General features: G+C 40.0%; 1 protein-coding gene across 7 annotated transcripts in view; it reads left to right on the top strand.

Annotated features, from left to right (window-relative positions):
- The first annotated feature begins 55 nt into the window (after positions 1–55).
- ABCC5 (ATP binding cassette subfamily C member 5) overlaps positions 56–14,868 on the top strand; it is a 94,468-nt gene continuing 79,655 nt past the window's right edge. Inside the window, exons 1-2 of one of the 7 annotated variants that reach the window (XM_077117717.1) lie at positions 56–164; positions 3,393–3,576. In XM_077117717.1, the coding sequence (XP_076973832.1) occupies positions 3,448–3,576 (129 nt within the window). In that variant the 5' untranslated portion in view covers positions 56–164; positions 3,393–3,447. Of the gene's footprint in view, positions 165–201; positions 341–510; positions 647–2,244; positions 2,371–3,392; positions 3,577–14,868 lie in introns of those variants that run through there. The other 6 variants (XM_077117721.1, XM_077117722.1, XM_077117714.1 and 3 more) reach the window with 6 other exon arrangements.

Below are 14,868 nucleotides of genomic sequence, written 5' to 3'. Positions count from 1 at the left end.
GTTCGGGGCTGGAGGACTACAGTTCCCTGCAGCCCGGGAGACTGTGTGCGGCGCGCCTGCGCGCTGCGGCGGCCAGAGCCGCTATAAAGGCTTGTTTTGCTTCGGGGCTGATGCTCCGCAGCGTGGGTGACTGGCCGCGCGGGTCTGCGGGCGCCGGGGCGCAGGTAGGTAGCTGTTCCCGCCGACCCCTTCCCTCTCCCTCGGCTGTCACGGGACTCAACCCCGGGCGTTTCCTCGGGGCCTGGCGTGCTGTGGTCACAGAGACGAGCAGTGGGGAGAAGCCGAAGACCTGAGAGATGGGGCCTGGCTTTCGCTGCTCTCCGGCTGCCAGCACCTCGAGGTGGGGTCATGAGGGCTCCTGGGGTCTTTCCATCAGAAGTCAGTTTGGCATGAGTGGTCAGGGGTTCCGGCCACCTTCGCGGCTGCGGCCACTAGGGGGTGCTGCGTGCGCAGACCCGTGGGTGTGGGTCGCTCTCACCTCGCCGGGCTCGGACTGGCCGTAGGAACGCCCTGGGGCCAGAGCATCTCAGGCGAGGCTGGCTACAAAGAAGTCCCCGTCGTCAAGATTGGGCACCCCCGTCCAATTCGACCGGAGACTGTGATCTGTGAACAGCCTTAAAAGTCATCCTCCTGTTTTTGCAAATGGGTAAATAAAGGTGGGGGCCATGAGCACGCGCAGCTGACCCTTGGCACAGAGCACGGAACGGAACCCTAATCTCTTACCTGTCATACTGTGTTCTTACCACTTCCACTACGCGGAGCTGCACGTTGCTCTGTGTTTGTGATTTAGGGTCATTGGGTTTCTGCACAGACGTGCGGGGGCAGGGGCAGATGTGTGCGGTGATGACTGGGAAAGTTTCAAAAGGCTTAGAAAGAGGAGGTGGACCATTTTTACTTGTCTCTGTTCGGTGGAGCTTGGAGGCACAACAAGTGGATTACAGGAGGTGTAGTAAATAGGACCTCAGGATAAGATGTACATTTTGGCTTCAGGTCTTCCCGTGTGCCTGCAGGGCCTGTGGTCTCTTGGAAACTTACCAGGGAATGTTGTGAAAAGGCAATTTGGAAACAGCAGTTTGACCAGTTGCAGTTTTTGTAATTTTCTGCAACTGAACTCCCCTCCTTGCAGTTCAGTCTGCATCATTGTGCAGGGATAATGTCTACATTTTTATCACTGGAAGGAGAGTCTTAATTTAATAAAAAGCCGTTGACCAAAAGCTCTCAACTCTCTTAATCTTGAGTCTGGGCACTTCTTTGGGGGTTCTGTCAATTTGATTATTCTACTTTTGTCATCCTACACCTCTAGCCCAAGTGGAATTCCTCCTTTGGCGCTGAAGTAAGTTAGCGTTTTTAAAACAGACTTAAAAAGGAAAAAAACTTTAAGGGAGAACAGAAGAAAATGTGGAAATTGTATGCAAGTAGTCTGGTCTAGTGACCTCTCTTTATTTGCTTCTTTATATTTGGGCCTTGTTTCTTTCCAGAACCTAGGGCTTCTTAGCTCTTGGCTGGCCTCCCCGAGGGGAGCCTTTTCTTACCTCTGTTTATGCAGAAAATGGTATCCTCCCTCAAGGCCAGGAGATAGTAACTTTGTGCTTTCTGAGGCCTGCCTACTCTGATGGTTGTGCCTCTTTACTCAGGAAGTTAGAGACAAGGGTGTCATAGAGAGTGGGGAAATGTGCCCTGTGCCCTTCATAAGGAAGTGACTTGGTCCCTTGAGGCTAAATTTTAGTACTGTCTTACCCTAACAGTCACCGTAGCCACAAAATAATTATCATTTATACTGTAACAGGGGAGTCATTTCATCCCTGGCTTATATGTTCTAATGATTTTACTTTATCCTTTGGAATAAAGTGATTGAAAGAAAACTTGGTTATCGTGGATTCTTAGAAAATCAAGATAGTTTTCCTGTATTTCTTGACATGGCATTTCATATTATGAATGAGTTACATTCAAACTCCCCTTCCCCTGCCCTCCCCCCCTTTTTTTTGGGTAGTACTAATTGTTTCCTCTTTGAGATAATCAGCTAGGCTAGGGAACCATTGGAGGGTAAGGTTGGATTTCTGTGATCCTTGTAACAAAAAGGGTTACTCTAATCTGCAGCTTGACTTCAGGTACAGTGGCAGATGCCAGGTCTGTTTATAGTTGGGGCTTAATGAGGTCTCAGTGACGTGCTTGCTGTGCTCTTGCTTGGTAAGCCCGTGTTCTCTGTGGTGCAGTTTGTCATTGGACAAGGTGACTTTTTTTTTTCAAGCTAAGTAACTTAGCTGTATCAATATAGTGCTTGAGCCAGACCTCTGCAAGGCAAGAAATCAAGCTTTGTGCTAGATTCTATCTCTTGCGGAGAAGATTTAATTCTTTTTATTTACAGGAGTAGTGAGTGTTCTTTTTTTATGATACTTTAAAATATGAATTGTAATTGTCAGAATTTTGTGCTGTAGAAGTAGTACTTTTAAGTCAGTAATAGCTAGGGATTTATGAAATGCAAAAGGCAACACAACCACACTTTGATTTCGAGTGAGGCTGGTTTGAAAAGCTTCTGTCTTGGAAGCTTTGCACTACCTTAGAAGGGAAGAAACATTTTAGGGGTGTGTGTGTGTGTTTATTTTTAAAAAGTCACCAGAATTGAGACAGGATTTTGATTAGAATCGGGCCAGGCAGGCAGTGATTTAGGACAGAGTTTCTGGCAGAAATTGGATAAGATGTACCTCGTACAGGTTCTGTTTCAATGAAGCTTTACTGAGATATAATTTACATACCATAAAATTCCCCATTTAAAGCCTACAATTGAATGTTTTTTTAATATATTCACAGGGTACTAAATAGTGCTTCACTTTTTACCACTGTCTAACTTTAGAACATTTTCAGCACCCCAAGGGAAATTTGATTTAAAGTTGAGGTATAATAAGTGTTTTAGCTGTATAAATCCATGGCATTAATTAGAAAAATTGGCTAATTATAAAAATGCAGGGATGGAATATATCTTTGATAGAGTGTTTTCTGAGTTTTCATTTCATACTTAGTAGAAGAAATAATGTCTGTTTTTTCATTGTGGAGTTTACTGTGCTTGGAACAAATTTACATTGTTTCCAGAAACTCTTTTGTTTAAAATCCTGTGTAAATGCTTATACATTGAGCTTAGCTGAAGAGGGTGGGTGCCTTTTTATGAGTATTTTTATTTATCCTTAGAGGTGAATAGAATTAATCCTTCCTGATTCTGTTATACTGAATGTTTGTTTTAAAAAATGAAATGGTACTTGAAAACTGAAAATTTTTAGTTTATAATGGTAGAAAGCTTTAATAATTTTCTTTTTTTTTTTTTCTTATTTTAAAGCATGTTAGCATACGGTTAAACATAATCTAGGAAATATCTGTTCCTAATGAATTTTTAATTTCAGGAATTCTAAAGTGAAACCAAGATTCTGTGAGCCCTGGCACCCTTGCTCGGAGAAGATGAAAGATATCGACATAGGAAAAGAGTATATCATCCCCAGTCCTGGGTACAGGAGTGTGAGGGAGAGAAACAGCACCTCGGGGCAGCACGGGGGACACGAGGATTCCAAGTACAAGAGAACTCGGCCGGTCAGTTTCTTCTCCCCTCAGAGTCCTTTTTCTTAACTCGTTTGTTGTACTAGGCCACACACTCTTTTTTTGTATGATGCTTAATTAAAAAGATATTTATTTTTCTTTATTGGCATTAGGCCACTGTTAGGAATTTTTGCTTTCTTATGAAGGAATTGCTGGTTCATAGTAAGCCCTCAGGACATGGAAGGAGAGATTGGTTCTCATCCTCCTACCTATTTCTTCCTTTGCGTTCTCTGCTTTTCCTCTTTTACTCCTCTTTGATGCCCTCTGAAAAAAAGGCTTTGCTTGAGAGAAGACAGCCCAGGGGACAGGCTGAGGTGGGGAGGACATTATGAATCATCATTAAGCTTCATTCATGTATATAAACAAAATTGTTTTTTCTCTGCCTCTGTTGTCTGTGTTTAAAAGGTGAATTGTATGAAGAGACTCATTCATACTTCAGAAAGTACTTGAAACAATTCTAGATGGTTGTAGGATAATCAGTAAGTTTTTCAAGTAAATCTGTGAATGTAGAGGTGCCTTTAAATAGTGATTTAGTTTCCTCAAAGGGAAATAATGGAAAAGCATTTCAAACTGGAGGAAATATATATATGTATGTATGCATTTGGTCTTGTCTTAAAATACGCAAGTAACTAAGAAGGCAGAATGGGAGTAACTGCATTGAAGAAGGGTTGTCTTCATGTATTTATTATGTGAAAACTTGAGAAAGTTCTGAACTTTGCATCTGACACTAGAATTTCACCAACGTGATGTTGCCTGTCTTTTGGTTTGTGAAAGCTGTTGCCTTATAACCTGCATTTCCTCACTAATGGGTCTTTTCTTTCCCTTACTGTGTGTTATGAATGCATTCTGTTTCTGGCTTATCTTTGAAGAAACATAGATTCAGTGTAATCACTGTTAAATCTTTTTATGGTGCCAGTTTTGTAACTTTTTTGTATGTATTCTTTATGTTAATTCAACATTTGTTGAAAATCTTCTGTTTTGCTGATATTGTTAGTATAGCACTTAAATCTGGAAAAAGTCACAGAGATGACATTGGAGCAGGGCCTTGAAGGATGATTAGGAGTTTACTGTTAGATGGGGAGGCTTTCCAGACAATAATAGTAAAGGTCTAGAGGTATAGGGAAATTACACTGCATATTGGGACCTGGGGTAAATTCCTATATCATCTGTGCCTCAGTGGTTTAGTGTTAAAATGGTGATGATAGTAGTAACTCACTCAAGTAATCATTGAGGATTACATGAGATATTACATATAAAGTGCTTAGAATGGTGCTTGGCACATAACCAGTGCTCAATAAATGTCTGTCTTGCAACTAATTTCCTGGAGCGTAGGATGTATAAAGAGAGGGGGTGATCAGGCTAAGAATTTTTGTTCTAACTTTTTGATATAAGTATAGGTTCACATGCAGTTATTAAAAAATATATAGATCCTTTCCTAACACCTGTGTTCAAGTTCCCCCAAATGTAACATGTAGCACATCACAACCATTCACACAGTTGATCAATCTTATTAAGATTTCACCAGTTTCACATGCACTCATTTGTGTGTCTTTAGTTTTTGCAAGTTTTTCACACATGTAGATTCATATGCTCATCACCACAAGCAAGATAGAAAACAGTCCCAGCAGAAGGATCTCTCATTCTCCCTATTTACAACCACAGTCCCCCACCCTGTCCCCAGCCCCTGGCAGCCACTAATCAGCTCTGAATCTCTGTAATTTTGTCATTTTAAGATGCTATGTAGATGAAATCACACAGGTAACCTTTTGATATTGCATTGTTTTCAGTCCACGTAATCCCCGTGAGATCCATCCAATTGACTGTGTGTATCGCTAGTCCTTTCATTGCTTTGGAGTGTCCCTGTCACAGATGTACCACAGTTTATGTGTTCACTTGTTGGAAGACCTCTGGGTTATTTACAGTTTTGGGCTATTACAAATAAAGCTGCTTTGAACATTTACGTACAGGATATTGTATGGACGTAAGTCTTTGTTTCTGTGAGATATATGCTCAGGATTGCAGTTGCTGGGTCATTGGTAAGTATGTATTTAGTTTTTTAAGAAACTGCAATCTCTTTCCAGAGTGGCTGTATCATTTTACTTCCTACCAGCAGTGTATGAGTAATCCAGTTTCTCCACATTCCTGTCCCACATTTGTTGTTCTCACTATCTTTATTTTAGTCAGATAGGATTTTAGTGATTTTTTTTTGTGGTTTTAATTTGCATTTTTCTTATGGCTAGTGATGTTGAACTGAACTTTCAAGAAGGAATTTTTAAGATTAGATTTTTATCTTAGATTAGTCTTGCGGCAGTGCACAAGAACCTGGACAGAAGAGAGACAAAATACACAGAGCAGTCAGGAGGCTGCTGTACCAGTTCATGTGAAAGAGGTTAGGGGGTCTATTTCTAAATATCAGGATCGGGTGGAAGAAAGGAGGGGGAACAACAGGTGAATCTGGAAAGAGCGGGAGCCTTTGGGGTACCTGGGATTGACAGTCGTGATTTTAGACTATCAGTTGAAGAGAAGATTCGAAAGTTAAGAATGAGTTTGATTTCAAGCATGTTCAATTTGAAGTTTACCCAGGTAAAATTATCAGTAGTTAGAATTTAGGCAAGAAATATAATAGGGAAAATAGTTTGGAGCAATTGATGTGTCCAGGTAGAGGAAGCCTTAGTGGTGAGCAAACTTGCCCAAGGGTGGTTTGGAGAGCAGGAAAAGGCTGGAACCTGAGAAGCCAGTGTGTGGTCTTGTGACATTTCTGGTGCCAGAGTCCTCGTCCAGTTTGTTAGAGCAGAATTGAGATTAGAGTGTGAAGAGGCAACGGCAAGCTTTTCCTGTTGTCAATGGAAAAAAACTGGAAATAGAGTGATTGCTGTGCCTTTTGTCCTCTCAATTGTTAGGTTAGCTGCCATGATAGCAAGTTTCCTCCATAGAAATGAAGCTTTATCTTGAAGAAACAGGAAAGCTAATAACAGTTTTATAAAATTTCGGGACTCCACATGAGTTTTATTTTCATTAGCTTTCATGTTTCCTAAACTTTTTTTTTTAATTTATTATTATTTTTATTAATTAACAGAAAAAAAAGAAATTAACCCAACATTTAGAAATCATACCATTCCACATATGCAATCAGTAATTCTTAACATCATCACATAGATGCATGATCATCGTTTCTTAGTACATTTGCATCGGTTTAGAAGAACTAGCAACACAACCGAAAAAGATATAGAATGTTAATATAGAGAAAAGAAATAAAAGTAATAATAATAGTAAACAAACAAACAAAAAAACAAAAAAACCTATAGCTCAGATGCAGCTTCATTCAGTGTTTTAACATGATTACTTTACACTTAGGTATTATTGTGCTGTCCATTTTTGAGTTTTTGTATCTAGTCCTGTTGCACAGTCTGTATCCCTTCAGCTCCAATTACCCATTATCTTACCCTGTTTCTAACTCCTGCTGGACTCTGTTACCAATGACGTATTCCAAATTTATTCTCGAATGTCCGTTCACATCAGTGGGACCATACAGTATTTGTCCTTTAGTTTTTGGCTGGACTCACTCAGCATAATGTTCTCTAGATCCATCCATGTTATTACATGCTTCATAAGTTTATCCTGTCTTAAAGCTGTATAATATTCCATCGTATGTATATACCACAGTTTGTTTAGCCATTCTTCTGTTGATGGACATTTTGGCTGTTTCCATCTCTTTGCAATTGTAAATAACGCTGCTATAAATATTGGTGTGCAAATGTCCGTTTGTGTCTTTGCCCTTAAGTCCTTTGAGTAGATACCTAGCAATGGTATTGCTGGGTCGTATGGCAATTCTATATTCAGCTTTTTGAGGAACCGCCAAACTGCCTTCCACAGTGGTTGCACCCTTTGACATTCCCACCAACAGTGGATAAGTGTGCCTCTTTCACCGCATCCTCTCCAGCACTTGTCATTTTCTGTTTTGTTGATAATGGCCATTCTGGTGGGTGTGAGATGATATCTCATTGTGGTTTTGATTTGCATTTCTCTAATGGCCAGGGACATTGAGCATCTCTTCATGTGCCTTTTGGCCATTTCTATTTCCTCTTCTGGTAGGTGTCTGTTCAAGTCTTTTTCCCATTTTGTAATTGGGTTGGCTGTCTTTTTGTTGTTGGGTTGAACAATCTCTTTATAAATTCTGGATACTAGACCTTTCCAAATATATGTCATTTCCAAATATTATCTCCCATTGTGTAGGCTGTCTTTCTACTTTCTTGATGAAGTTCTTTGATGCACAAAAGTGTTTAATTTTGAGGAGTTCCCATTTATTTATTTCCTTCTTCAGTGCTCTTGCTTTAGGTTTAAGGTCCATAAAACCACCTCCAGTTGTAAGTTTCATAAGATATCTCCCTACATTTTCCTCTAACTGTTTTATGGTCTTAGACCTAATGTTTAGATCTTTGATCCATTTTGAGTTAACTTTTGTGTAGGGTGTGAGATATGGGTCTTCTTTCATTCTTTTGCATATGGATATCCAGTTCTCTAGGCACCATTTATTGAAGAGACTGTTCTGTCCCAGGTGAGTTGGCTTGACTGCCTTATCAAAGATCAAATGTCCATAGATGAGAGGGTCTATATCTGAGCACTCTATTCGATTCCATTGGTCGATATATCTATCTTTATGCCAATACCATGCTGTTTTGACCACTGTGGCTTCATAATATGCCTTAAAGTCCGGCAGCACGAGACCTCCAGCTTCGTTTTTTTTCCTCAAGATGTTTTTAGCAATTCGGGGCACCCTGCCCTTCCAGATAAATTTGCTTATTGGTTTTTCTATTTCTGAAAAATAAGTTGTTGGGATTTTGATTGGTATTGCATTGAATCTGTAGATCAGTTTAGGTAGGATTGACATCTTAATTATATTTAGTCTTCCAATCCATGAACACGGTATGCCCTTCCATCTGTTTAGGTCTTCTGTGATTTCTTTTAGCAGTTTTTTGTAGTTTTCTTTATATAGGTTTTTTGTCTCTTTAGTTAAATTTATTCCTAGGTATTTTATTCTTTTAGTTGCAATTGTAAATGGGATTCGTTTCTTGATTTCCCCCTCAGCTTGTTCATTACTAGTGTATAGAAATGGTACAGATTTTTGAATGTTGATCTTGTAACCTGCTACTTTGCTGTACTCATTTATTAGCTCTAGTAGTTTTGTTGTGGATTTTTCCGGGTTTTCGACGTATAGTATCATATCGTCTGCAAACAGTGATAGTTTTACTTCTTCCTTTCCAATTTTGATGCCTTGTATTTCTTTTTCTTGTCTAATTGCTCTGGCTAGAACCTCCAACACAATGTTGAATAATAGTGGTGATAGTGGACATCCTTGTCTTGTTCCTGATCTTAGGGGGAAAGTTTTCAATTTTTCCCCATTGAGGATGATATTAGCTGTGGGTTTTTCATATATTCCCTCTATCATTTTAAGGAAGTTCCCTTGTATTCCTATCTTTTAAAGTGTTTTGAACAGGAAAGGATGTTGAATCTTGTCAAATGCCTTCTCTGCATCAATTGAGATGATCATGTGATTTTTCTGCTTGGATTTGTTGATATAGTGTACTACATTAATTGATTTTCTTATGTTGAACCATCCTTGCATACCTGGGATGAATCCGACTTGGTCATGATGTATAATTCTTTTAATGTGTTGTTGGATACGATTTGCTAGAATTTTATTGAGGATTTTTGCATCTATATTCATTAGAGAGATTGGTCTGTAGTTTTCTTTTTTTGTAATATCTTTGCCTGGTTTTGGTATGAGGGTGATGTTGGCTTCATAGAATGAATTAGGTAGTTTTACCTCCACTTCGATTTTTTTGAGGAGTTTGAGGAGAGGTGGTACTAATTCTTTCTGGAATGTTTGATAGAATTCACATGTGAAGCCGTTTGGTCCTGGACTTTTCTTTTTAGGAAGCTTTTGAATGACTAATTCAATTTCTTTACTTGTGATTGGTTTGTTGAGGTCATCTATTTCTTCTTGAGTCCAAGTTGGTTGTTCCTGTCTTTCCAGGAACCCGTCCATTTCATCTAAATTGTTGTATTTATTAGCGTAAAGTTGTTCATAGTATCCTGTTATTACCTCCTTTATTTCTGTGAGGTCAGTAGTTATGTCTCCTCTTCCATTTCTGATCTTATTTATTTGCATCCTCTCTCTTCTTCTTTTTGTCAGTCTTGCTAAGGGCCCATCAATCTTATTGATTTTCTCATAGAACCAACTGCTGGTCTTATTGATTTTCTCTATTGTTTTCATGTTTTCAATTTCATTTATTTCTGCTCTAATCTTTGTTATTTCTTTCCTTTTGCTTGCTTTGGGATTAGTTTGCTGTTCTTTCTCCAATTCTTCCAAGTGGACAGTTAATTCCTGCATTTTTGCCTTTTCTTCTTTTCTGATATAGGCATTTAGGGCAATAAATTTCCCTCTTAGCACTGCCTTTGCTGCTTCCCATAAGTTTTGATATGTTGTGTTTTCATTTTCATTCGCCTCGAGGTATTTACTGATTTCTCTTGCGATTTCTTCTTTGACCCACTTGTTGTTTAAGAGTGTGTTGTTGAGCCTCCACGTATTTGTGAATTTTCTGGCACTCCGCCTATTATTGATTTCCAACTTCATTCCTTTATGATCCGAGAAAGTGTTGTGTATGATTTCAATCTTTTTAAATTTGTTAAGACTTGCTTTGTGACCCAGCATATGGTCTATCTTTGAGAATGATCCATGAGCACTTGAGAAAAAGGTGTATCCTGCTGTTGTGGGATGTAATGTCCTATAAATGTCTGTTAAGTGTAGCTCATTTATAGTAATATTCAGATTCTCTATTTCTTTTTTGATCCTCTGTCTAGATGTTCTGTCCATTGATGAGAGTGGTGAATTGAAGTCTCCAACTATTATGGTATATGTGTCTATTTCCCTTTTCAGTGATTGCAGTGTATTCCTCATGTATTTTGGGGCATTCTGGTTCGGTGCGTAAATATTTATGATTGTTATGTCTTCTTGTTTAATTGTTCCTTTTATTAGTATATAGTGTCCTTCTTTGTCTCTTTTAACTGTTTTACATTTGAAGTCTAACTTGTTGGATATTAGTATAGCCACTCCTGCTCTTTTCTGGTTGTTATTTGCATGAAATATCTTTTCCCAACCTTTCACTTTCAACCTATGTTTATCTTTGGGTCTAAGATGTGTTTCCTGTAGACAGCATGTAGAAGGATCCTGTTTTTTAATCCATTCTGCCAGTCTATGTCTTTTGATTGGGGAATTCAGTCCATTAACATTTCGTGTTATTACTGTTTGAATAATATTTTCCGCTACCATTTTGCCTTTTGTATTATATATATCATATCTGACTTTCTTTCTTTCTACACTCTTCTCCATACCTCTCTCTTCCGTCTTTTCATATCTGACTCTAGTGCTCCCTTTAGTATTTCTTGCAGAGCTGGTCTCTTGGTCACAAATTCTCTCAGTGACTTTTTGTCTGAGAATGTTTTAATTTCTCCCTCATTTTTGAAGGACAGTTTTGCTGGATATAGGAGTCTTGGTTGGCAGTTTTTCTCTTTTAGTAATTTAAATATATCATCCCACTGTCTTCTAGCCTGCATGGTTTCTGCTGAGAAATCTACACATAGTCTTATTGGGTTTCCCTTGTATGTGAGGGATTGTTTTTCTCTTGCTGCTTTCAAGATCCTCTCTTTCTCTTTGACCTCTGACATTCTAACTAGTAAGTGTCTTGGAGAACGCCTATTTGGGTCTAATCTCTTTGGGGTGTGCTGCACTTCTTGAATCTGTAATTTTAGGTCTTTCATAAGAGTTGGGAAATTTTCAGTGATAATTTCTTCCATTAGTTTTTCTCCTCCTTTTCCCTTCTCTTTTCCTTCTGGGACACCCACAAAACGTATATTTGTGCGGTTCATATTGTCCTTGAGTTCCCTGATACCCTGTTCAAATTTTTCCATTCTTTTCCCGATAGTTTCTGTTTCTTTTTGGAATTCAGATGTTCCATCCTCCAAATCACTAATTCTATCTTCTGTCTCTTTAAATCTATCACTGTAGGTATCCATTGTTTTTTCCATCTTTTCTACTTTATCCTTCACTTCCATAAGTTCTGTGATTTGTTTTTTCAGTTTTTCTATTTCTTCTTTTTGTTCAGCCCATGTCTTCTTCATGTCCTCCCTCAATTTATCGATTTCGTTTTTGAAGAGGTTTTCCATTTCTGTTCGTATATTCAGCATTAGTTCTTTCAGCTCCTGTATCTCATTTGAACTATTGGTTTGTTCCTTTGACTGGGCCATATTTTCAATTTTCTGAGCATGATCCGTTATCTTCTGCTGGCGTCTGGGCATTTAGTCAGATTTCCTTGGGTGTTGGACCCAACAGGTTGAAAGATTTTTCTGTGAAATCTCTGGGTTCTGTTTTTCTTATCCTGCCTAGTAGGTGGTGCTCGTGGCACACGTTTGTCTGCAGGTCCCACCAGTAGAAGGTGCTGTGGGTTCTTTAACTTTGGAAAACTCTCGCTGTTGGGGAGGTTCGCCAGCCAAAGCGGCTTGGAAGAGTGCCAGCCGGTCCGGGGGTCCAAACGCGGGGAGGGCGCCGGCCGCCGCAGCCCGGGAGAGCGCCCGACCAAATTTCCTAGTCAGCCCGGGGTGCCAAGCGTGGCAGGAGGGCGCCTGCCACCGCAGCCCGGGAGAGTACACCGTTCCCAGCCAGACCGGGGAGTCATGTGTTTAAAAGGGACCCCCCCGGTCCCCGTTCTCCGTGGTCTGGGGATTTGCGACCCAACTCTCTCAGTTGGTCCGGGGGGCCTCGCGTGGTGGGGGCGCCAGCCGCCGTGGCCCGAGGGGACCGCTTGCCCAAATCTGCCAGCTGGCCTGGGAAGGAGGAAGGGAGGTACTCCGGCCTCTTGCCGTCCCGCCTGGGAAAGCCCGCGCCCCTCGGCGATCTCACCAGAGCTGGTTCTCCCAGACAGTCAGCCGTTCCAGGATGGGTACGCCGTCCCTTTGATCTCCGTCGTGACTCCGGGAGCTGTTCTGTATCGTCTCCACTCCCCCAGTAGCTGTTCTGGAGGAGGAAAGGTGAGGGTGGCAAGGCTGTCAAGGACGGTGGCGGAGGAGCCGGTGAAGGCGGAAGAGGGCACGGTGGTGGTTGGAGAGCCCGTTTCGTAGACTTTTAAATTGGAGTACCATTTTCTTGATGTTTACCATGTCCTTGTACCTGCTGAACTTTTTTTAATTAAGATATTTCTTTCAGTCTACTCACTTTTTTTTTTCTCAGCCTTGACTCAAGCAATAAAATCATTGGTTTAGGCAACCTGTTTTTTTTATACACTTAAAAATGAATGCATAGCTATTAAATGTTTTTTTTAAATTCCACATACCACCTAGAATCTTCTTGCATCCTACCTGTGAAGAAACAAAATTTCTTAGGCATCTTTATCTTGAGCTGGCCTCGTATGTTATTAGTTTACTGACAAAGGGAACCAACAAGATTATTTTTAAAATTTTAAGTTCAGGGGTGATATAAAAATTGATGATGTCAGAAGTTGGGAAGCAGAATGCCTATATAAGCATATAATATTTAAAAAAATAAGCAGCTAGTTGGATAGAGATTGCACTTTTATGTCACATGCTCTTAACCATCATTTCTATTTTGGTGGTTATAGAGGAAACCAGATGCCAGCTGTTCCACAGTAGATAACGCTCAATTTGTGGCTCTTAAATGGAAAATAAGGTTTTATTTACCACCATTAAAATTTTGATAGGGCCAGTTAACACAAACTGTGTTAAACAGAAGTCAGAAACAAAGCACCAAAGAACAATTTCTGGTTTTCAACAAGCCAGTGCTGTTCTTCTCAAGCTGTAAGCAAAGATGTGAGCTCTGCTGCCTGCCCATTTCTTAGTCATGGAACAAGTGTTTTCTTTTGGCACCTTCTTTGGAAAACATTGCTCTAACCAGTCTTGTCTTCAAATGCTCCCACATTTGCTTGGAGGTAATTTGGGTAAAAAGAATGCATTTGCACACCTACACCTTCTTCAGGACGAATCAGTTAATGGTTGTGGTAACACGTCTGATGCTTAGCAGATGCTCTTACATCCCGAAGAGCTAGTAGTGGTGCCTTCTGTTGCTGTCAGCTGTCTCAGCCTAAGGACCAAACCTGGCTGGAGTAAACTGGGCATTATTTCAGCTCACATGAGGATTTTTATTTAGGCCCCGCCCTCACACTGTTACTGCATGTGAGGCACAAATATGTATACACAGACTGCACATACCGTGTTTTTTTTTTTAAAGATGTGATATTTATTTATTTATTCATTCAGCAAATGTTTGAGTGCTCTCCATGGTGCTTACACAGCACTGAGCCAGGCAGTCTTGTCCAGGTGAAGGTGAACGGATACTGGGTCTGCATCTCACCCCAGTAGACAGCATACATTGTCATATGCATGGATTACTGTTATTTAGGAGCTCTGGAAATTAGTAAGAAGGACAGAGTGCATCCGTCTTTGGGGTCAGGGAAGAGTTCAGGAGGATATAGTATTTGACTGGAGACTTGAAGAATAGGCAGAATTTGGAGAAATGAAAAACCTGCCAGGCAGAAGAACGAGTTGTGAGTAGAGAGAGATAGGTCCATGGTCTTTGGCCTTAACGCATAAAATGTGTGGTCTTAGATATAGGGGGATAGGTAAGTGAGTTTCAGATTGTGTGTGTTCTTGAACAATAGGTTAAGGGATTTGGATTTTTTTAAAACACTTTTTATTATAAAATATAACATATATACAGAAAGCAATATATATCAAAGTATAGTATAACAAGTGGTTATAGAACAGATTTCAGAGTTTAGTATGGGTTACAGTTCCACAATTTCAGGTTTTTCTTTCTAGCTGCTCCAAGACACTGGAGACTAAAATAAATATCAATATAATGATTCAGCAGTCATACTCATTTGTTAAATCCTATCTTCTCTGTTATAACTCCTCCTTCTTGCTCCAAGACACTGGAGACTAAAATAAATATCAATATAGTGATTCAGCAGTCATACTCATTTTTTAAATCCTGTCTTCTCTGTTATAACTCCTCCTTCTCCTTTGATTTTTCTCCTAGTCTTTAGGGGTATTTGGGCTATGCCCATTCTAACTTTTTCATGTTGGAAAGAGGTCAGTAATATGGAATTGGGGATGGAACTGGCCAGCGTTCTTGAAGAGTCTGGCCCCTCTGGGTTTCAGGACTTGTCTGGCGTGGGAACCATCTAGAGGTTGTATGTTTCTAGGAAATAATCTTAG

The sequence above is a fragment of the Tamandua tetradactyla genome, chromosome 10 (genome assembly GCF_023851605.1).
Source record: "Tamandua tetradactyla isolate mTamTet1 chromosome 10, mTamTet1.pri, whole genome shotgun sequence".
Taxonomy (NCBI): domain Eukaryota; kingdom Metazoa; phylum Chordata; class Mammalia; order Pilosa; family Myrmecophagidae; genus Tamandua; species Tamandua tetradactyla.
Note: the sequence above shows the minus strand (reverse complement) of the source record. Positions and strands in the feature narration are given on the sequence as shown.